Raw genomic sequence first — 23,669 nt, forward strand, 5'->3', positions numbered from 1 at the left:
ATGTTTGTGTTTTTTACGTTATTTTTTTCCCTGTAATTGATTTCTAATCTCATAGCGTTGTGGTCAGAAAAGATGCTTGATATGATTTCAGTTTTCTTAAATTTACTGAGGCTTGATTTGAGACCCAAGATGTGATCTATCCTGGAGAATGTTCCGTGTGTACTTAAGAAGAAAGGGTAATCTGTTGTTTTTGGATGGAATGTCCTATAAATATCAATGAAATCTATCTGGTCTGTTGTGTCATTTAAAACTTGTGTTTCCTTATTAATTTTCTGTTTGGGTGATCTGTCCATTGTTGTAAGTGAGGTGTTAAAGTCTCCCACTATTATTGTGTTACTGTCGATTTCCTCTTTTATAGATGTTAGCAGTTGCCTTATATATTGAGGTGCTCCTATGTTGGGTGCATATATTTTTATAATTGTTATATCTTCTTCTTGGATTGATCCCTTGATCTTTATGTAGTGTCCTTCCTTGTCTCTTGTAACATTCTTTATTTTAAAGTCTATTTTATCTGATACGAATTTTGCTACTCCAGCTTTCTTTGATTTCCATTTGCATTGAATATCTTTTTCCATCCCCTCACTTTCAGTCTGTATGTGTCCCTAGGTCTGAAGTGGGTCTCTTGTAGACAGCATATATATGGGTCTTGTTTTTGTATCCATTCAGTGAGCCTGTTTCTTTTGGTTGGAGCATTTAATCCATTCACGTTTAAGGTAATTATCGATATGTATGTTCCTATGACCATTTTCTTAATTGTTTTGGGTTTGTTTTTGTAGGTCCTTTTCTTCCCTTGTTTTTCCCACTTAGAGAAGTTCCTTTAGCATTTGTTGTAGAGCTGGTTTGGCAGTGCTGAATTTTCTTAGCTTTTGCTTGTCTGTAAAGCTTTTGATTTCTCCATCGAATCTGAATGAGATCCTTGCTGTGTAGAGTAATCTTGGTTGTATGTTCTTCCCTTTCATCACTTTAAGTATATCATGCCACTTTCTTCTGTCTTGTAGAGTTTCTGCTGAGAAATCAGTTGTTAACCTTATGGGAGTTCCCTTGTATGTTATTTGTCATTTTTCCCTTGATGCTTTTAATAATTTTCCTTTGTCTTTAATTTTTGCCAATTTGATTACTATGTGTCTTGGCATGTTTCTCCTTGGGTTTATCCTATACGGGACTCTCTGCGCTTCCTGGACTTGGTTGGCTATTTCCTTTCCCATGTTAGGGAAGTTTTCGACTATAATCTCTTCAGATATTTTCTCGGGCCCTTTCTCTCTCTCTTCTCCTTCTGGAACCCCTATAATGTGAATGTTTTTGCATTTAATGTTGTCCCAGAGGTCTCTTAGGCTGTCCTCATTTCTTTTCATTCTTCTTTCTTTACTCTGTTCCGCAGCAGTGAATTCCAGAATTCTGTCTTCCAGGTCACTTATCCGTTCTTCTGCCTCAGTTTTTCTAATATTGATTCCTTCTAGTGTATTTTTCATTTCAGTTATTGTATTGTTAACCTCTGTTTGTTTGTTTTTTAGTTCTTCTAGATCTTTGTTAAACATTTCTTGCATCTTCTTGATCTTTGCCTCCATTCTTTTTCCGAGGTCCTGGATCATCTTCACCATCATTATTCTGAATTCTTTTTTGGAAGGTTGCCTGTCTCCACTTCATTTAGTTGTTTTTCTATTTTTCCTTCATGCAGTAGAAATCTGTCTGACTTTTCATCTTGTCTCTGTTTCTGTGAATGTGGTTTTTTTCCACATGCTGCAGGATTGTAGTTCTTCTTGCTTCTGCTCTCTGTCCTCTGGTGGATGAGGCTATCTAAGAAGCTTGTGCAAGTTTACTGATGGGAGGGACTGGTGGTGGGTAGAGTTGGCTGTTGCTCAGGTGGGTAGTGCTCAATAAAACTTTAATCCACTTGTCTGCTGATAAGTGGGTCTGAGTTCCCTCCCTGTTGGTTGTTTGGCCTGGGCGAACCCAACACTGGAGGCTACTTGGGCTCTTTGTTGGGGCTGATGGCGGACTCTGGGAGGTCTCATGCCAAGTAGTACTTCCCAGAGCTTCTGCTGCCAGTGTCCTTGTCCTCACGGTAAGACACAGCCACACCCCGCCTCTGCAGGAGACCCTCTAGCACTAGCAGGTAGGTCTGTTTCAACCTCCTATGGGGTCACTGCTCCTTCCCCTGTGGCCCAATGCACACACTACTTTGTGCCCTCCAAGAGTGGAGTCTCTGTTTCCCCCAGTCCTGTCAAAGTCCTGCAATCAAATCCCACTAGCCTTCAAAGTCTGATTCTCTAGGAATTCCTCCTCCCATTGCTGGACCCCCAGGTTGGGAAGCCTGACATGGGGCTCAGAACCTTCATTCCAGTGGGTGGACTTCTGTGGTATAAGTGTTCTCCAGTTTGTGAGTCACCCACCCAGCAGTTATTGGGTTTGATTTTATTGTGATTGCACCCCTCCTACCTTCTCATTGTGGCTTCTCCTTTGTCTTTGGATGTGTGGTATCTTTTTTGCTGAATTCCAGTGTCTTCGTGTTGATGATTGTTCAGCATTTAGTTGTGATTCCGGTGCTCTTGCAAGAGGCAGTGAGAGCATGTCCTTCTACTCCACCATCTTTTTTTTTTTACGCGCAGGCTCAGCGGCCATGGCTCACGGGCCCAGCCGCTCCGCGGTATGTGGGATCTTCCCAGACCAGGGCATGAACCCGTGTCCCCTGCATCAGCAGCCAGACTCTCAACCACTGCGCCACCAGGGAAGCCCCCTACTCCACCATCTTGAACCAATCTCATTAGACTGTTAATTTTAGATTTTTTTTCTATCATTCTGGAAGTTTCTCTGCTTCCTTGTGCTTTTTTCTGTAAGATAGTACAGCTCTAGCCTTCTATAATTAAGCATGCCTCTCATCCCCCAGAAGATAGAGAAGTTAGTTTTGTTTTGTGAAGATCTGACAGAATGAGTTGTTTTGATTTTCATATTCATTTGTTAATTGAGAAAAATATGATGCTTTATTTAGGAGGACATAATAGTTTTAAATTGAGAAAGCAAATTAAAATGACTTAAAAATTTGGCTTTTATTAAAACTTATTAGTTATCAATGAAATGTCAATTAATAATTTACCTTTGGATTGTCACAACATAGTATTTATATTGATCATAAAACTTGGAGGCAATTTTATACTCTTAGCTTTTTTAGGATCACCTAGTAAGAGATTCATGCTATGTGATTGAAGAATAATTCTCTCTAGTTTTTCATCTTTGAAGTGTGTGCTTTGTTCCACATTTTGACTTTTTATAATGTTTTTTCTTTGCATATTTGTAATTTTTAGGGTATTCCTTTAGTTTTGTTAGCATCTATAGCTTAAGTATTTCTTAATGAAATGTACATGGGCAAAGGATATACCAGTATTAGAAAAAATATAGTTTTTTGCTTTGAACTAAATAATACGTGGCATATTGCAGTCTGGTAAGTTTGAGGTCAATCTGGGCAAGATTCTAGAGTGAATTACTGGAAGAATTGTTTTTGAATTAATAGAAAAATAACCTGTAATCATTAGAAATGAGAGTGGGATCACTAAGAAAAGGTCTGTCTTAATTTCTTTTCCCTCCCCTCCCCTCCCCTTCCCTTCCCTTCTTTTCTTTTTTTTTTTTAATAGCACTCCTAGACTGGCAGAGTAGGTAGGTTTTACGAAGGACCATCTTGATATCCTTGTGACTTAAATGGAGGTATCAGCAGTACACCCACCTAGTAGTAGTGATTGATGTCTAAGAGAGGCTTGTTTCTAATGGCAGGCCACAGAAGTCTATGCTTGAGCTTATTCTGCTCAACATTTTACATAAATGATTTTAATACTCAGAAGGGAGGTTTATTAAACTTTTAAATGGCAGGGTCAGCAAGGGATTATAAATGTGCTGGATCACAGTAACAGAATCACTATTCAGTGTAACCTTGACAAGCCAAATGTATAATATTTGAAATTGCTCATCTGCAAAGAATGAACAAAACAAAAATTGAACCTTGTACACATATTCGGTCACATGATTTATGACAAAAGTAACAGCATTGCAGTAGGAAAGGGTAGTCTTTAATAAATAATACTTGGTCAATTTGATATCCATGTGGAAAAAATATATTTTGACCCCTCCTGACAATTGATGTACAAAAATCAATTCCATATGGATTGCAGTTCTAAATGTGAGAGGTACAATTATAAAGCTCTTAGATAAACATAGGAGAACATCTTGGTGACTAAAGAGTTCTTAAGTAGTACAGAAAAAGTATAACTATAACATACAGATTTTGATAAATTTTAACTTCATGAAAATTGGAAATTTCTTTTCATCCAAAGATACCATTATGAGAATGAAAAGATAACTTACAGAATGGCAGAACTGTACATATATCTGTAAAAGGATTCATAATCCAAAAAGTAAAGAACAAAACAAAAAGAAAATAATATATCAATAAGAACGTCAATAAGAAAAATACAACTGAATAAAAACATTGGCAAGATTTAACAGATACTCCACAAAACAGGATGTTCAAATGCACAATCAAGATATGAAAGGGACTCAACATCATTAATCATCAGGGAAATGTGAATAAACCATTGTGTAATACTACATACCCACCAAAATGGCTAAAATTAAAAAGATGAGAAATGTTTGTAAGGACATGGAGTGATCAGAACTGACATACCAAGTGTGTAAATTGGTGCAAACCTTTTAGAAAGTTTTTGGCTGTGTACTACTAAAACTGAACATATGCATATCCTCTGGTCCAGAAATTTCACTCATGGGTATATACTCATAGGTATATGCCCAACAGAAAAGCCTAGATATTGCTAGCGTATTTATGGAAGCACTATTTATGCTAGTCAAAACCTGGAAAGTACTCAAAAACCTGTCGCTAGTAGAATGGATAAATAAATTGTACTATACCCACATAATGGAATATTATACAACTATGAGCATGATCTACAATTCTAAGAAGGATTTCTCAAACGTAATGTTCCATAAAAGAAGCCAGACACAAAATAAAATGTGCTGTATGATTATATCTACATGAAAGGACAAAGATACTCAAAATTCTAATCTGTTAGGAAAGTGGTTATTTGGGGACACAGTGACTGGAAAAGGGGCGTTGTGAGAATGAGTTCTGGGGTGGTAATGTTCTGCTTCCTGATCTAGGTACTGCTTACATGGATTTGCTCAATTATAAAACTTCCAAGTTAGGTTTTAGATATCTGTAATTTTGCCTGGATATGATACTTCAATATAAAGTTTTAAAAATGCAAAAAGTTTATTAGCCTTAGGCTCTAATAGCTTGATATAATCCATCTCCATTACAGGGTACTTCTATCTCAGTGGACAGAGTGAGTCCTGGGAACCCCTTTCTTAGAGAAGATGTGATAGGTATGGCCAACTCTTGGGTTCTGAGATTTTCTTTTCCAAATCTTTATGCTACTCTCCTTTTTCATTTACACAGTCTTTCTCCAGATAGACTAAGAACTTGATCCAATTTATCCTCACTAATTATAATCAGATTCCAATCCTGAGATTACTCCCAGATCACTCACACAAGTTCTTGTGACCATTTGTCATAGAGAAAGAGGCTTTGGGGAAAATGTGATCTTCATATTGTTGGAGATGGTCTTTTTTATTCAGCTACACAACTTGGGCAAATCATTTATGAGCCTCTGCTTTTATCTGTAAAAATTGTGAATCAGTATTGAACAGAACTGTGATTTACTGAGTTTGATGGTTGGCTATTATATAGCTTTTTGTTTTACTTATTTCCTTGGTGCTTTGTATAGCTGAGAGACCAGTACAGAAAGCATCATTATTTGATAGTCACAGTTTCCTGCAAAAATATTTTTTTTCTTTTATAACAGGTGATCAGAAATGGAGAGAAAAGTAAGCAGAATCTATTTTGCTTCTGAACCTGATATAATTCATTTTCTACAAGTTGCTTGGGAAAAAACACTAGGATCTGGTTTTGTTATTACACTTACTGATGGGCAGTCAGCATGGACTGGGACAGGTAATGTTAAAAGCGAATTTTTTAAAGAAAAATTTCAATAATGTGCTATTCTTCAGTCCTCAGTGATACTTCAAATTAAAGTGTTTCTTTAATAGATATTGGTTAAGAGGAACATGATTGCTTTTACTTGTTACTGCTGTCTGATTTACACACAGATTTGTAATATTAATATTATTTTCTGTAAGTAATTAATAGAAGGATAGAGAAATAACCATTTGAGTCATAGTTCTTGGAGTTGGTCAGAGTTTTTAAAATGATCTCTTTATACAAAACATAAATAGTACTTTTTATATGTATCTTTTCTTAGGACCCCAGGGAAATATTGGGAGGCACAGGAAGGTGGATTGGCTGGGCCAAGGCTTGGGAGAGTGGGGTGATGGTGGTTTTCTTTTTATTTCATATACTTACATTGTTGAATTATTTTCCAGTGAACATGTACTACATTTGTAACAAAATGAAGCAGAACTAGTAGCCTAAAACTTTGTAAACCAAAGTTCAAACCCATATATGGGATTTTGGCTGTTATTTTATGAAATAGACTTTTGCTTTTTTTATCTTTGGTAATAATCTTTTTAAAGAGGTTAATGACCCTGAAATCATTTATGGAACATTGCAGATATAAAGTCAAAATATCTAGAATTATGTTTTACTCATATAGCAAAGTTTTGTTGATAATATACTTCTAAAGTGTTTTATTGAAAGATTTAAAAAGCTATTTCTACAGTTATGAAATAGTCATTTCTAGAGTTATGTTGTAAATGATGTTTTAGGTAAAATAATTTTGTCATGTTAATTTATGTGCTATTTGTATCTTCTATCAACTTTTGAAATATTCCCCTAAAATTTATTACTGTAATAATTATTATCACCTTTTAAAATCACAATACATTGTGAAGTTTTGTTTTCTTCTTGAGTATTACAAATTCTGTTATACAACATAGTCAAACTGAATTTGTACTTACAGGGTTTTGGTTTTTATTACTCATTTTTTTATGACAGAGAATGAGGAATGGTAATATAAGTATTACTGTAAAATAAAGAAATTTCAAGGATAATGTTTGTAGTACCTGTTATGGTATCTATTTAAGCTGTAAATTTCTATGTAAGAGAATTCAGTTGTTGGTTTGTTGTTGCAGTGCAGAACTGGAGGAAAATTTGTCAGGTTAGCTCTATGTATGCTGGTGAAGGTATACCCAACTGACAATAACTCTGTTTTGGGGTAAATGGTACACAGGGTTGAAGACAATGGCAGTAGGCTAATGCCAGTTTTCAGGGAGAAAAGAACAGTTCCAACAGCACAGCCCAGGAGGCAGGTCCTAGGTGATGTGGTTGGTTGTATGTAAGGAATTTATAACTTAGATATTTCCAATTAACCAATGGTTTATTCTGTATAACAAGAAGTTATGGTCAGACGGATGACCTTGAGGTATTTTAAGGGCCTTAATTATCAAAGAAAAATATTAAATTTTGATGTAGTCAGTAAACCTCGTTCACCAAGACAAAGAACAATATTACGTTGTTTGAATTTTTTTTAATACCATTAAGGACTGGGAAAAGAAAAAGAATACTGTGGTTAACTCTTAAATCTTAATTTAACCAGAAATTTAAGTTAACTTTAAATTTATGGAACATTTTGTTTATGTCATACAAAATGTGCTGGCAGTTGTTCTTAATGTTGTTAACATGAATATTGTTTCACTAGCCTACATTCATTGAGAGCAAAGGACACATCTGATTTGCCAACCACTGTTCATAAGTATTTCTATTAGTACATAGGACATACATGCCTTGATGGATATTCTCTGAAAGAAAGAATGAAAGGATGCCTGAAATATATAAAATTGGTTAGGAAAAAGAAGAAAGTAAACTACTCATTTTAGAGTTAGCATATATTTTAATGAAAACTCCAGTTTCATATTTACTTGTTGGCATTGATCATAAATGCAGTATGTTTTACCATTTGTTTTTCAGCTAATGAAATTTAGTGTGACAAAAATGTGATATCAAACTTCTGTATCCCTTGGTGGATTGTTAATATTTTGGCTTCCTGTACTGAACAAGCTTTCAAACAGAAAATTTTATAGTGCACTGGATCTGGTCATTTATTTTCAAAGATACTGAAGTTTTAAATCTCACAAATGTTTAATGCCTTTTATTACTCACTTGTGTGAATTTCAGGGACAAAATACGTAACCAAATAATATAATATTGTTTCCATGTTTAGTTAAGTCTTATACATAAATATAATTTAGTTTGGCACTTTATAGATAGACAATAAAATAATTAAGAATATTGAAACAATTAAATAATTGAAACATGAAAATGAATTTCCTTCCTATACCTCATCCTGTTTTTTGTACAACTTTTTGATTTCTGCAACCTTCAATTTGGATAATTTTTTTTCTCTTTTCATTTGAGTGAAATTAAAAGGATGTGGGGTTCCTTTTAATCTCCCACACACTAAACTCACTGATTTCTTTTCCATTAGCAATGTTTTATCTAATGAATGTTTTGGGGTCTAATTATCATGTGGTCTATCATCACTTCAGCATTATAGAGGGTTGTATCACAGGATTAAGTCACAAAGTGGGTTAATGATCGATGACTGTTATTTGACTTTCATAAGAATTGCAGTCAGCGGTAAGAAACTTATATCACCCATCTCTGGAGTAAAGTTCATTGAAGAGTAAATTAAACTTTTTAATGCATTTATTATCAAATAATTATATCCACCTATATTTGTTCTAAACACTGATATGTTTGGTGACCTATATGGAGATTATGTGACAGAGCTCAGTAGAAAAAGGATTTTTAAAGAATGAAGTAGAAAAGTGGGTCCGTGATATGATGACTTATTAAGTCTGTGTGTCTTCTCAGCTCTGACACAAACTTAGGATATGCAGTCTTTTGGTTCATTATACATAAGGATCCAAAGTAAAGAATTTTCTTTCCTTACTTATATCTTCACCTACCCACAAATGGTGTTAAAGTGATGCTTTCTTGGATCCTTCCTATCCGAGAACAATTCCTTGTTTTTTGGTCATCTTGGCCTGCTCACTTTTTATGCCATATTATGTTGCTCATCTGTATCCTTGCTGAATTTTATTATTTCCATGGCTTTTATCCGTGGTCACTGAAGTTTTTAAAGGAGCTTTGACTGCTTACAGCTGTGCTTCCTGCAGCACAAAATTCAAAACCGGTGACCAACTTGTTTTTCTAGGATTGAAGTTCTAAATAGGCAGTCAGAATTTCATATTGACTGTTATAGGAAATGTTCAAGTAAATTTTTCTTCTTAAACTAATACCTTTTTTTTTTACAAAACATATTTTTTAAAGGAGAGGCATAAATAGAAATAATTTCCTTTCACATGTTTTTTTCCTGTCAAGAATGAAATATTTTGAAACACTAACCAATGCAGCATTCATAGATGGAGTAACATACTAAGAGGGTATCTGAAAGGTTATCTAAGATGTCAGCACTTGAATCAAGGCTCCATAAGCCTGGCATTTTTGTCTGTCTAATGGTTGTATCCCTCGTGCCTAGAATAGTGCCTGGCACATAGTAGACTCTCATTAAGCATTTTTGGACTAAATGAATTGAATCAATAAATTCTATTAAATATTTTCAGACAGGCATCTTTTCATTGTAATGAAATTTAGAATACTTTTTACTAGATGTTTTATCAGACATACTTTATTATTTTTTTAATTTAATATTTATTTTATATTGGAGTATAGTTGATTTACAATGTTGTGTTAGTTTCAGGTGTACTGCAGAGTGATTCAGTTATACATATACATATATCCATTCTTTTTCAGATTCTTTTCCCATATAGGTTATTACAGAATATTGAGTTCCCTGTGCCATACAGTAGGGCCTTGTTGGTTAGCTATTTTATATATAGTAGTGTGTATATGTTAATCCCAAACTCCTAATTTATCCCCTCTATCCCACCTTTCCCCTTTGGTAACCATAAATTTGTTTTTGAAGTCTGTGAGTCTCTTTCTATTTAGTAAAGAAGTTCATTTGTATCATTTATTTTTTTTCATGTTTTCTTATAAGTTTTTCTATAGTTGCATTAAAGATAGTTTCTACAGATTATTTCCTATTTCTCTGAGAAGTAATTTCTCTCTCTCTAGGTACTTATAACTCTTCAAAATTATCCAAACACAAAATATGAAATTATTCCTCAGATAATATGCATTTGCCTTCTTACTTTTATGTTTTTTCAGAAGAGTTAATAGGGTATTTGAAAGGTCAATAGATTTGATAGTGGTGATCATCTTAAATATGCATATGCTTCAGAGAGAGAAAAAAGTATGTTGAAGTATTTTAGAAGCTGTAAAATTACACAAGAATATTTTTATTCTTACCTTTTTTCAAAGGCTGTGTTGAGACTCATATTTCAATATTAGAATTTATCAAAAACTGATCAGGAAAAATATATGGATGCATTCCCAGACTCTCTTCCTCATTGCCTGTCATGGGGCTTCTAGACCCTTGATAGCACATGGACCAATGTTATGAAAAGCTGTTATATTTTTAGGGATTCTTTTTTTTTTTTTTTTTTGCGGTACGCAGGCCTCTCACTGCTGTGGCCTCTCGCATTGCGGAGCACAGGCTCCAGAGGCGCAGGCTCAGCGGCCATGGCTCACGGGCCCAGCCGCTCCGCGGCTTGTGGGATCTTCCCGGACCGGGGCACGAACCCGTGTCCCCTGCATCAGCAGGCAGACTCCCAACCACTGCGCCACCAGGGAAGCCCTTTTAGGGATTCTTTAATCAAGATTTTATTGTTTCTATATTATTTCATACCAGTGTGTTTTCTTAATGTTATGGAAGTAAATAATTTAGCTAATGTCCCATATCTCTGCTTCACCTCAAACCAGAACAACCAGAGAGATATAAGTATGACCCCAGTTTTACCACTTACCTACTTCATGACCCTAGATCATTACTTGATCTCTCTGAGCCTCACTTTTATCATTTGTAAAATGAGAATATCTATCTTTCAGTGTTGTAAGGAATAAAATAGATAAATGTAACCTTTAAGTAAAAAAGTATAGAACCCTATGAGTCTTTCATCATTGTGGTATCCTGAGTTGATACAGGAAACCACCCAACCATACGTACATTCCAAATAAATATTAGATTAAATCTTGTAATTTTAAAAGCAAATAAAGAGACACATTGCAGCCTTTGAATCTAAGAAAGGGAATCCCCAGGTGCCATGTGTGAAGAGGTATCTGAAAACCGAAGTGGTTAATGGGAACTAAAGAACTATAAGTTCATGGAATATCTGAACTAGTTACACATCTAAGTGACTGTGGTTGTAATACCTGAGTGGAGTGGCATGTTGAGACTGCAGGCCTCTTAAGGAATTTCTTTATCTCTAAAGATAAAGAAAGTAACCTGGAAGTGATCCTGTTAGAAAAATCTTTAAAAAAACAAACAAAAAAATTACTCTGGCTTGGAGATGTAGAATCAGAGTAGTCACGAAGGGTTATGAGTAAATTAAAAGTCCTAACAGAAATCAGAATCCTGTCTGTGTTATATAAGTGTGAGGGTGGGGGGTTTAAATTTGAGCTCCCTTAAATTTGCCACAAGTGTAAAAACCAAGTGAAGAAATTAACTTTCAAAACTGGACCAGAACTGGTGAAACCTGTAGGGACTACAAGAAAGGCCAACCAGTAACCTTCATTTAAAGCCTTAAATGAAGGACTTCCCTGCTGGCACAGTGGTTTAGAATCTGCCTGCCAATGCAGGAGACACGGGTTCAATCCCTGGTCCGGGAAGATCCCACATGCTGCGGAGCAACTAAGCCTGTGCTCCACAACTACTGAGCCTGCACTCTAGAGCTCATGAGCCACAGCTACTGAGCCCACGTGCCACAACTACTGAAGCCCGCGCGCCTAGAGCCCGTGCTCCACAACAAGAGAAGCCACCGCAATGAGAAGGCCACACACCACAACGAAGAATAGCCCCCACTCACCACAACCAGAGAACAGCCCACGTGCAGTGAAGACCCAACACAGCCAAAAATAATAAAATAAAATAAATAAATTTATTTTAAAAAATAAATAAAATAAATAAGTAACGTCTTAAATGAAGACTTTCTGCTGTCCAGAGCACTTGATACTCTGGCTAGAGGAGAGTCATGTTCACACCTCACAAAGCAGGAAAGGAAAAAAGGCAGAGCAAGAATGTGTCAGCAGCTAGAAGAAATGGCATTCATACCCTAGGAACCACGCAAAGAGAGTGATCTGAATGAGATCTTAAATATATTTAAATCCTTCAAATATTGAAAATAAGGGTGTGGCAAGAACAAGATATTATGAAAAAGAAACAGAGGATATCTAAAATTGAACACGTAATTATTGAATTAAAAATCTCTATGGATGAGTAAAACATCAGTTTTAAATGTACCTAGATGAGAGAATTGGAAGCCAGATATATAATATAACGCAAGCCATAGAGGAGACAATAAATATTAATTCCCTTCCCTTTCCTTCCTCATCGACTCCCTTCATCTACCGTTTTTATTGTTGGCACATAATTAGATGAGAAGAATGAACTCCATTTTTAGTTTAATTTGACTCTGCCCATGTGAGTGAGAAATAGACTATAGACTATTTAATCTCTTTAATAATTGAGGCAAGGAAGAAAGATGTTTTAAAATATTGAGCTTACTAATCATTATAAGAAATAATTGCTATGACCTAAGAGCAGGTACACAAGATGGTTGTTTCTTTGGTAACTTATAATCCATGTATTTGATCTGAGGACAGAGAAAGAACACAAGGAGTCTAATGCTTTCTGATGAGATTTGAGACTAAATTAATGTCTCAAAAATTGCTAGTTCAGTTAAAAGGTATAATTTGACTTAAAAATGTGTGGTGCAGACATTGATTTTACTTTTTGTTTAAATTTCTGTTACATAAGTAATAAATTAGTAGCAACAGGTAAATATGTTTATTCTTAGGTTTAGAATTTATTTTCAAGTAAATAAGGCTTTTATTACTGTTTCTCATAGTTTGTGAATCAGAGATTTCCCAAGAAGCTGATGACATGGCAATGGAAAAAGAGAAATATGTTGATGAACTGAGAAAAGCATTGGTGTCAGGAGCAGGACCAACTGACACATACAAGTTTAATTTTTGGAAAGAGTCTTGCCACTTCTCCTTTGAGAAAAACTTGAAAGATGTTTCAGTAAGTAAAACTTTCCATAATGTTATAATTGGTAAAATGTTAGAGAATACTTATTGAGAAATTATTTAAGTAACTAGCATATTATTCCCAGAATAGCTCAGAAACAAAAGTTTAAAAAGTACTTGGTTTCCAAGTGGAAGAATGCTTCAAAGTTATATCATTAAATGCTTTATATTAATGAATTGTGAAAAAAATTATTGGAAAATATATTTCATTTTTAATGCTTTAAGACTAAGTATTATTGAGATAATTACATGAATGAGCAGTATGAAAAGTGGCGTCAGAAGTTTTAGACCGTGAGACAAGGCTTACTGAAATGAGTTTGGGGAAATACTGATTTTTGAGAAAGAAAATAATATATTTTTCTTTGAATATTTAATAATTATAACCTATTTTCTTCTTTATTAGCATGTATTTGCAATTACAAAATTATATAGATAAGTGTAGTAAGACATTTGATTAGAAATTAAGGTATTTTATTTATATTATCAAAGTTAGAAGTATTAAAATAGAAAGAAATAACTTTCAACCCAAGCTTTCTTAAGTTTACAGTTATTGAACAGTTTGTGCTGAAACTAAATCGAGTTTAAAAAATTCTTTTTAAAAAAAAATCTTTAATTCAGAATGATTAAAGGGATTTCACCAATTAGAGAAACATTTGAAGCAACAGATGGAATCATTAATTTGAAATATATATTATCCTGTATAGAATAATACAGAGAGCCTGGCTTCAGTAATTATTTCTGAAAAATTTAGAATTATTCTGAATTGTTTAGAAGATACATACTAATAGTACTTAGCTGCCAATTTATGTAAGTTTCAATAAGCTGAGGTTCTTAAGATGATAATTTAAATTAGGGTAAGGTTTGAACTGACTATTGAAATTTTGTTATTTATCGCAAAGTGCTCTTTCCTGTGGCTCAAGTACAATCAAATGATGTTATATACTATGGAACTGCTGACTGTTTCTTCTAATATTTTGAAGCAGATCATTGTCAAATTGGTTATAATGCCATTTCCCACTCAACAAGCATATGTATGTAATGACTAACATTATTTCATGCCTCCAGTTTCTGGTTTTCATATGTTTTGTGTACACTGGTGCATAACAAATTAAGAGCGTGAGAGTACTTTTGGGTACTTGAAAGGCTTTTGGTATCTTTGACATGGTGAAAAGGAGGGTTTGGATGGAGTACTTGCCATGCTTAGCTATACATTGGAACTTGCTGCCTTGGTGAAGAAAGTCCTCATGACTTCAGTTGTTTACAATTGGCTTGGCATGTATCAGACTCAAAAACCGTGACAATAATCCTGGAAGATAGCTTGCTTACTACCCTGATATTAATCAACTTTATCAGAGCCAAAGGCTTGAACCACTAGCTTTTCAACAGGTTTTCTCAAAAAATAGAAACAGAGTAAGAGATTCCTAGTAAGGCAAATGAGTGTTGGTTCCCTAACAAATATGCCCTAAAGCACTACAATGCAGTTTAGATACCTGCCTCACTATTTATTCATTTATTAATTTGCCTATGAGAAAAAGAAAGGCTACTTTCAGAATGGTTTGATGAGGAGGAGTTCATGACTTGGCTTACTTGAGAGATATTTTTGGATGTTTGAATGAGAAAAAACTTTCAGTATGAGGTGCTACAGTCAGCCTTACGGATGCAGATGAAAATCACAAGTTTATTTGGCCAAATTTCCGTGGGAATCTTCTAGTGCTGTAGGATGTGCTTCTGCAAATTGAATTTTAGAGTGACAGTATCTTTTAAATTCATCTGCTGGCAAAAATATGCAGACAATTGGAAACATGGCAGAATACTTTTTAAGGCTAATTTTGCTTTGGATGACCTAAAACTTTAAAAGGAGTTTGTAATCCATTCCTTGATGACACAGATGTCTGATTGTTGCCAAAAATGACCTCTTACACTTAGAAGAAAAGAATAAACATAGATTCACCTCAAAAGGTTATAGTGAATTACGTTTTGTTGTTGATATAAGGTTACTCTCCCATGACAAAGAATATTCCATGAGTTCTAAGTACATTTGCTACCAGTTTCATACCTCTTAGAGTCAGGGTTTTTGGGCATTTGTTGTCATCAATTCAAGAAGTTTTATCTGTCTAATTCTGTGTTGAAGATCGCTGCATAATTTGAACATTTTGAGTATTCAAGTCATATGACTTATTTGAAATTTACATTTCTATCAAAAATTTTTTTCCTATTTTTAAAAGAGAAGTAACTACTAATTTTTATATTCAAGAAGACCTGTTTTTTTTGAAATATTACCTTGTGTTTTAATTGTCCATTTCCAAAGCAATGAAATATTTAATATGTATAATGTATATGTTGATGTTTATATACATTTTTTGAGGGATGGGTCCATAATTTTCATGAGATTGCTTTTGAGTTCATAATACTCAAAATTTCATTTTTGCTCTCATTGGCTTTTCCTTACAGATAACATAGACTTTTAATTTTAGCTTAATTCTCATTGGGATAAATGTTGAATGGCCAGTTGGACGCTAACTCTTTTTCTCCGTACAGTACAAACCTCTGGGACCCTTCCTGCCCCATCACCAGGACACTTCAGTTGGCAGTAGATTGTTCTGGATGACAGCATACTCTAGTACAAGCCCTTAGAACTCATTATCTCTTCACTATAAGTACTGTCGCCTACTCAAGAGATTATCATGTACTTTGTGTCACCGTTTTCCCCCTGCCTTTCGCAGTTCATATGGATTTTGCAGTATATACTTTGTCATGCAAATAATACATCTTAATTAAAAATGTCTTCCTCTTCTTCTCTCATAATTTGCTCTGTTCCTTCAGAAAACATTTTCATTCATGAGCCATGTATAAAAGACCTAATTTTTTTTTGATAAGAGTAACCCTGGGGGGAGACAAAATACCTGTATGCAGAAAACTATAAGACACTGATGAAAGAAATTAAAGATGATACAAACAGATGGAGAGATATACCATGTTCTTGGATTGGAAGAATCAATATTGTGAAAATGACTATACTACCCAAAGCAATCTACAGATTCAATGTAATCCCTATCAAATTACCAATGGCATTTTTACAGAACTAGAACAAAAAAATCTTAAAATTTGTATGGAGACACAAAAGACCCCGAATAGCCAAAGCAGTCTTGAGGGAAAAACATGGAGCTGGAGGAATCAGACTCCCTGACTTCAGACTATACTACAAAGCTACAGTAATCAAGACAATATGGTACTGGCACAAAAACAGAAACATAGATCAACGGAACAAGATAGAAGGCCCAGAGATAAACCCACGCACCTATGGTCAACTAATCTATGACAAAGGAGGCAAGGATATACAATGGAGAAAAGACAGTCTCTTCAATAAGTGGTGCTGGGAACACTGGACAGCTACATGTAAAAGAATGAAATTAGAACACTCCCTAACACACACAAAAATAAACTCAAAATGGATTTGAGACCTAAATGTAAGAGCAGACACTATAAAACTCTTAGAGGAAAACATAGGAAGAACACTATTTGACATAAATCACAGCAAGATCTTTTTTGATCCACCTCCTAGAGTAATGGAAGTAAAACCAAAAATAAACAAATGGGACCTAATGAAACTTAAAAGCTTTTGCACAGCAAAGGAGACTATAAACAAGATGAAAAGACAACCCTCAGGATGGGAGAAAATATTTGCAAATGAATCAATGGACAAAGGATTAATCTCCAAAATATATAAACAGCTCATGCAGCTCAATATTAAAAACACAAACAACCCAATCCAAAAATGGGCAGAAGACCTAAATAGACATTTCTCCAAAGAAGACATACAGATGGCCAGGAAGCACATGAAAAGCTTCTCAACATTACTAATTATTAGAGAAATGCAAATCAAAACTACAAGGAGTTATCACCTCACAACAGTTAGAATGGGCATGATCAGAAAATCTATAAACAACAAATGCTGGAGAGGGTGTGGAGAAAAGGGAACCCTCTTGCACTGTTGGTGGGAATGTAAATTGATACAGCCACTATGGAGAACAGTATGGAGGTTCCTTAAAAAACTAAAAATAGAATTACCATATGACCCAGCAATCCCACTACTGGGCATATACCCAGAGAAAACCATAATTCACAAAGACACATGCACCCCAATGTTCATTGCAGCACTATTTACAATAGCCAGGTCATGGAAGCAACCTAAATGCCCATCGACAGGTGAATGGATAAGGAAGATGTGGTACATATATACAATGGAATATTACTCAGCCATAAAAAGGAACAAAATTGAGTTATTTGTTGAGACGTGGATGGATCTAGAGACTGTCATACAGAGTGAAGTAAGTCAGAGAGAGAAAAACAAATATCGTATATTAACACATGTATGTTGAACCTAGAAAAATAGTACAGATGAACTGGTTTGCAGGGCAGAAGTTGAGACGCAGATGTAGAGAACAAACATATGGACACCAAGGGGGGAAAGCCACGGGGTGGGGGGTGGTGGTGGTGTGCTGAATTGGGCAATTGGGATTGACATGTATACAGTGATGTGTATAAAATTGACGACCAATAAGAACCTGCTGTATAAAAAAAAAATTAAATAAAATTCAAAAATTAAAAAAAAAAGAGTAACCCTGGGTTCATAGTTTAGTTTGCTCATATGTCTGTTTTCTCATCTATAAAGTTTTGAAGTGATTTCTTGGATTCATTCCAGGTCATCTAACATACTGCAGTTTTATGTTTCCAAAAATAGTCCTAATGAAGGAAAGCCATGAGGTTTGAAAGAAAATTAAACATGATAAGCACACATACACACACCCCCCCACACACACTATAAGCATACACATGAAAATTGGCTTTAGGTTTCTATTAGAATTAAAATAAAGTCTTTTTGCATTTCTCTCCCTTCCTCTCTCCTGACCCTACCAGCAGATATTGGCTTCGGATACAGTTAGCCTGAAAATTTGATGACTTAAATAGCATGGAGGTTTGCTTTTCTCTGATGTAATGATCCAAATAGGCAGGCCTGGGTTAATACAATGATTTTATGATGCAGGGGCCCAGGCTTCTTCAATCGTGTTGCTTTACCATTTTTAACAAGGAGTTTTTATCTCATTGTTACTGTTATGCTCACCTTTCAGGCAACAAGACTGAGTTAAAGAGAAAATAAAGCACACATGCATTTTCTTTGACCATCACTGTAAAATTGCATGCATTACTTTTGCTTGCATCCCATTGTCCAGAACTGTCACATGGCTTCACCTAGTTGCAAGGGAATCTGTGAAGTGTGATCTTCAGCTGTGTCCTATGCCCAGAAATTTTCATTACTGTGTAAAAAGGGGAAGGTGGATATTGAGGGACAAGGAGCAATCTCTGCATGTTACAGTTTAGGAGAGATTGAAGTGTCATTCAATCATTTAGAAGGGTTTACTTTTATTGTTACAAGGGTCTTTCTCTAGAATTTTCATTATAAATAATTGTTTCAGTTGTTTAAAAAATGTTACAACATATAGTAAGATATAGGTTAGTTTGTATCTTACTATATATCATAACTGTTTTTTTAAGTGGAAGTTAAAAAAGTTCAATCAACCTCCCTACATTTATTTAACTTACATTTCTCAGATATAGAAAAATGAAGTAAAATAAGTTAGCCCAAAGCAGTCAAAGTTGTTTTTAAAAACAGCAGTCTAAAATCCTATATTATTGCCATGTGTCCCTGTGGTTTGGGGGACTTTGAAATCAAATGGGTATTTCTAGATGAAGTATCAGAATTGGAGCATTTGTTATGGTACTCTGCCAAAGAGTTTGTCAAAAATAGTAATGATTTTCAGGTTTGTGGGAGTATGGGTTGCAAATGTGTTGCTTGAATGCCTCAAAAAGAAATTGTAGTATTCTTTATTTCCATGATAAAAGTATTTGTATACATACGTCTGCCATTTTTGTATTAAACGCTTTATAATTCCTGACCTTTTGGAATGTGGGAACTAAATCAGTAATGTAAGTGGTGCAGAAGTCCTGATCAAAGTATATGTTTTGTAGCTAAGTCATGGAAAAGACTTTAGAATTATTACTTAAAAAAATTAATTTTTAGTTATACAGCTTTGTATTTGAGAACTCATTTTCCTTTTCTTTTTTCATATTGCTCTGCTTTGATTTAAACTGTTTTCTTCTTTTATAAGAAACACCTCAGTCATTATATTTTAATTTTTTCAGTTATTCCAGGATTTTTCAGAAAATAAACAACTTAGAGTAAAAACAGAAGTAGGAAGTAGCATGTAAAAACTATGCTCTGGGCTTCCCTGGTGGCGCAGTGGTTGAGAGTCCGCCTGCCGATGCAGGGGACACGGGTTCGTGCCCCGATCCGGGAAGATCCCACATGCCGCGGAGCGTCTGGGCCCGTGAGCCATGGCCGCTGAGCCTGTGCGTCCAGAGCCTGTGCTCTGCAAAGGGAGAGGCCACAACAGTGAGGGGCCCGCGTAAAGCAAAAAAAAAAAAAAAAAAAAAACTATGCTCTGAGAACTTTTGAGTATTAATATTAATATTTGCTTATTATTTTTCAGTTAATCTCCTTTTCAGTTAACATGTACTCTCGCTTCATCATGTGGCGTTGGCATCGTCACTCTCTGTATGTGAGGAAACATTTGCTAAAAGCATAAGCAAGTTCCTAAGGAAAGCACAGGTAGTAAGTCAGGTAGGGTAGAATCCAGGTCTCTGTCAAGATCAAGTAAAATTATTGTTGTTGTTGTTTAGGTGTAGTGTACATACAGTAAAATGTACCTATGTAAAATTCAGTTTTCATTACTCTAGACAGTTCCTTTGTGCCTCTTTGAGGTCAATCCCCAATTAGCCCCTTTCTTCCTCACTCTGCTTACTCTCCAGGCTCCAGGCAGCCACTAAACTTTTAAATTTATTTGGACTTATACTGAGGCTCCAGATATAGTCTCTCTTGTTCAGTGGTCTTTGAACACTTGAAAGAAATGTTTATTCTGCTGTTGTTTGGTGGATTGTTCTATAAATGTCAGATCAAGTCAGTTGAGCTTGTTTAAGTTTTCTATATTTTTGCTTATTTTCTATCTACTTGTTGCACCAATGACAGAGAATGTATTCAAATCTGTAACTGTAATTATGGATTGGTTTATTCTCCTTGAAGCACAATCAGGTCTTGCTTCATGTATTTTTGAATCTTTGTTATAAAGTGCAAAACATTAAGGTTTGTCTTGTCCTCGTGATGATTTGACCCCTTATCATTATGAAATGACCCTCTAACACTTAAAATTCTTTGATCTAAAATCCACTTCCAGCTTTCTTTTGATAGGAGTTAGCATGGCGTATCTTTTTCCATCCTTCTGCTTTTGACTATTTTTGTCTTTATTTAAATTGGGTTTCTTTTAAGAAATATATAGTTGGATTTTGCTTTTTTAATCCAATCTGGCCATCTGTGTCTTTTAATTGGGGTGTTTAGGGCATTTACAGTTTATGTAATTATTGATGATGGTTTTAAAATCTGCTGTCTCTTTCTGTTTCACCTTATTTCCTTGTTTCTCTTATTGTGTCTTTTTTTGGACTAGTTTAGTATTTTTTTATGATACTATTTAATCTTTTTGGTTGGCTTATAACTCATTTTTATGCTATTTTAAAGCTTGCTTTAGAGTTTATAGCATGTATCTTTACCTTATCACAGTCTACCTTGAAGTGATATACTGTTTTACAGATAGTTTAAAACTCTTATAGCAATATACATTATATATACACACACACATTATACATCCATTTTTTCTCTCCTGGCCTTTATGTTATTTTGGTCATACATTTTACTTCTATTGATATGTATGTTATAAACTCCACAATATAGTATAATAATTTGTGTTTTTAACAGCCAATTAACTTTTAAAATCTATTTTGAAATAATTTTAGACTCACAAAAAGTTTCAAAAATAATACATAGAGTTCAGGATACCCTGCACCTGGGTTCCCCAATGATAACAATATATAACCATAGTACATTATTAAGAGCAGGAAATTGACACTGGCACAATATTATTAACTAAACTACAAACCTTATACAGATTTTGCTACTTTTTACAAGTAATCTGTTTTTTTGTTATGCTTTTTTGTTTCATTTTTGTGTGTTTATAGTTATATGAATTTTATTACATGTATGGATTCATATAACCACTACCACAATCAGGGTGCAGAACTGTTCTGTTATCACAAAGAAACCTCTTCGGTCCTTTGTGCTACCCCTTTATAGTTGTACCCGCTCTCCAATGTAACCCTCAGCAAACACTTATCTGTTCTTCATTACTGCGCTTTTGTCATTTCAAGAATATTACATTAATGAAATCATACAGTATGTAGCCTTTTGCGATTAGCTTCCTCTACCCACTGAGCATAGTAATGCCCTTGAGAGACATTCAAGTTGTTGCAAATATCACTAATTTATTTTTATTTATTTCTGAGTAGTCCATTGTATGACTGTATCAGTTTGTTCATCCATTAATGACTTAAGAACATTTGTGTTATTTCCACTTTTGGGCTATTACAAAGCTGCTTTAAACATTCATGCATAGGTTTCTGTGTGAATATAAGTCCTCATTTCTCTAGTGCAGAGATTGGCAAACTATATCCTGTAAATCGGCTGCCCATTTTGGTAAAGTTTTACTGGGACATAAGTGTGCCCATTTGTTTGTGTATTGTCTGTGACTGCTTTTGTGTTATAATGGCAAAGTTGAATAGCTGCAACAGGACACTGTGGTGTGTAATGACTAAAATATTTACTTTTGGTCCTCTTAGAAAGAGTTCGCTGATCTCCACCTTAAGATAAATATCTAAGATTGGGAATACTGGGTTGTGTGATAAGTATGTGTTTACCTTTATAAAGAAACTGCTAAACTGTATTCAAAATTGGGTGTACCATTTTATATTCCTACCTGAAATGTATGAAAGATCCACACTCTTTCCAGCACTTAGTGTTGTCTGTATTTTTTATTTGAGCCATTCTAATAGGCATGGTATGTATGGTACCTTATTGTGGCTTTAATTTCTATTTCCCTAATGGCTAAGGCTGTTGGTTTCATGTGCTTATTTGACATCTGTATAACCTTCTTGGTGAAGAGTCTTTTCAAATTTTACCCATGTTTTTAGTTGCATTGTTTGCATTTATTTATCAGATATGTGATTTGCAAATATCTTCTAGTCTATCATTGGTATGTTCTTTTTTTTTTTTACATCTTTTTTTTTTTTTAAGAGAAATTGCAGAAGAAACCAGAAGTTTCTAGGAGGTTGAAATGAGGGGTTTTTTTTCTTTTTAAATTTACTTATTTATTCATTTTTGGCTGCATTGGGTCTTCGTTACTGTGTGTGGGCCTCTCACTGAGGTGGCTTCTCCTGTTGCAGAGCATGGCCCTAGGGCGTGAAGGCTTCAGTAGTTGTGGCTCGCGGGCTCTAGAGCGCAGGCTCAGTAGTTGTGGTGCACGGGCCCAGTTGCTCCGCGGCATGTGGGATCTTCCCGGACCAGAGCTCGAACCCGTGTCCCCTGCACTGGCAGGTGGATTCTTAACTGCTGCACCACCAGGGAAGCCTTGGTATGTTCATTTTATTAATAGGGTCTTTTGTAGAGCAGTTTTAATTTTTGATGAATGGTCCAATTTGTGGATTTTTTTTATTTTTATGGATTATTCTTTGGTGTCATGTGTAAGGACACTTTACCTATCCCTAGGTCATGAAGATTTTCCATGATTTTCTTTAAAAAAGTTTTATAGTTTCATGTTTTACATTTAGATCTGTTATCTGTTTTGAGTTCACTTTTGTTTAGGTTAAGGTCCATTTTCTTGGGTATAAATGTCCAGTTGAACTAAGACCATTAGTTGAAAAGACTCTCCTTTCTCCATTGAATTGCTTTTGCCCCTTTATTAAAAATCATTGGCTGTACTTGTGTGGGTCTATTTCTGGACTCTGTATTCTGTTTCATGAATCTATATGTATATCCCTCCACCAGTACCACACTGTCATAATTACTGTAGCTACATTATAAGCCTTAAAATTAGGTTGTGTAATTCCTCTAACTTTATTCTTTTTTCAATGTTGTTTTAGATAATTTAGTTTCTTTGCCTTTCCAAATACATTTTAAAAGCAGCTTTACTCTGTTTACAAAAAAACCACAATTGAATCTTCTAGTCCATAAGCACAGTATTTTTTAGATTTTCTTTGATATCTTTCATCAGTATTTTGTAGTGTTTATTAGCACACAGATCCTGTATGTGTTTTGTTAGATTTATTTCTAGTTGTTTCAGTCTTTCTGGAATTATTATAAATGGTTTTGTTTTTTTAAATTTGAGTTTCCAATAATTCCATTACTCATATATAAATATAGTTTATTTTTTTGTGTTGACCTTATAATCACCAACCTTGCTAAATTTCCTTATTTGTTCTAGAGTGTTTTGTTGTTGTTGTTTTA

The 23,669-nt window shown here is 34.8% G+C and overlaps 1 protein-coding gene across 7 annotated transcripts in view; it reads left to right on the forward strand.

Moving 5' to 3' along the window:
- The window catches only part of XRCC4 (X-ray repair cross complementing 4), a 368,161-nt gene that overhangs the window by 19,814 nt on the left and 324,678 nt on the right, over positions 1 to 23,669 (forward strand). For all 7 annotated transcript variants that reach the window (XM_081231084.1, XM_081231083.1, XM_081231088.1 and 4 more), the window contains exons 2-3: positions 5,865 to 6,013; positions 13,045 to 13,220. In XM_081231084.1, coding sequence (XP_081087210.1) covers positions 5,875 to 6,013; positions 13,045 to 13,220 — 315 coding nt within the window. In that variant the 5' untranslated portion in view covers positions 5,865 to 5,874. The remainder of the gene's footprint in view (positions 1 to 5,864; positions 6,014 to 13,044; positions 13,221 to 23,669) is intronic.

The sequence above is a fragment of the Mesoplodon bidens genome (genome assembly GCF_964165515.1).
Source record: "Mesoplodon bidens genome assembly, chromosome: 4".
Lineage (NCBI taxonomy): Eukaryota > Metazoa > Chordata > Mammalia > Artiodactyla > Ziphiidae > Mesoplodon > Mesoplodon bidens.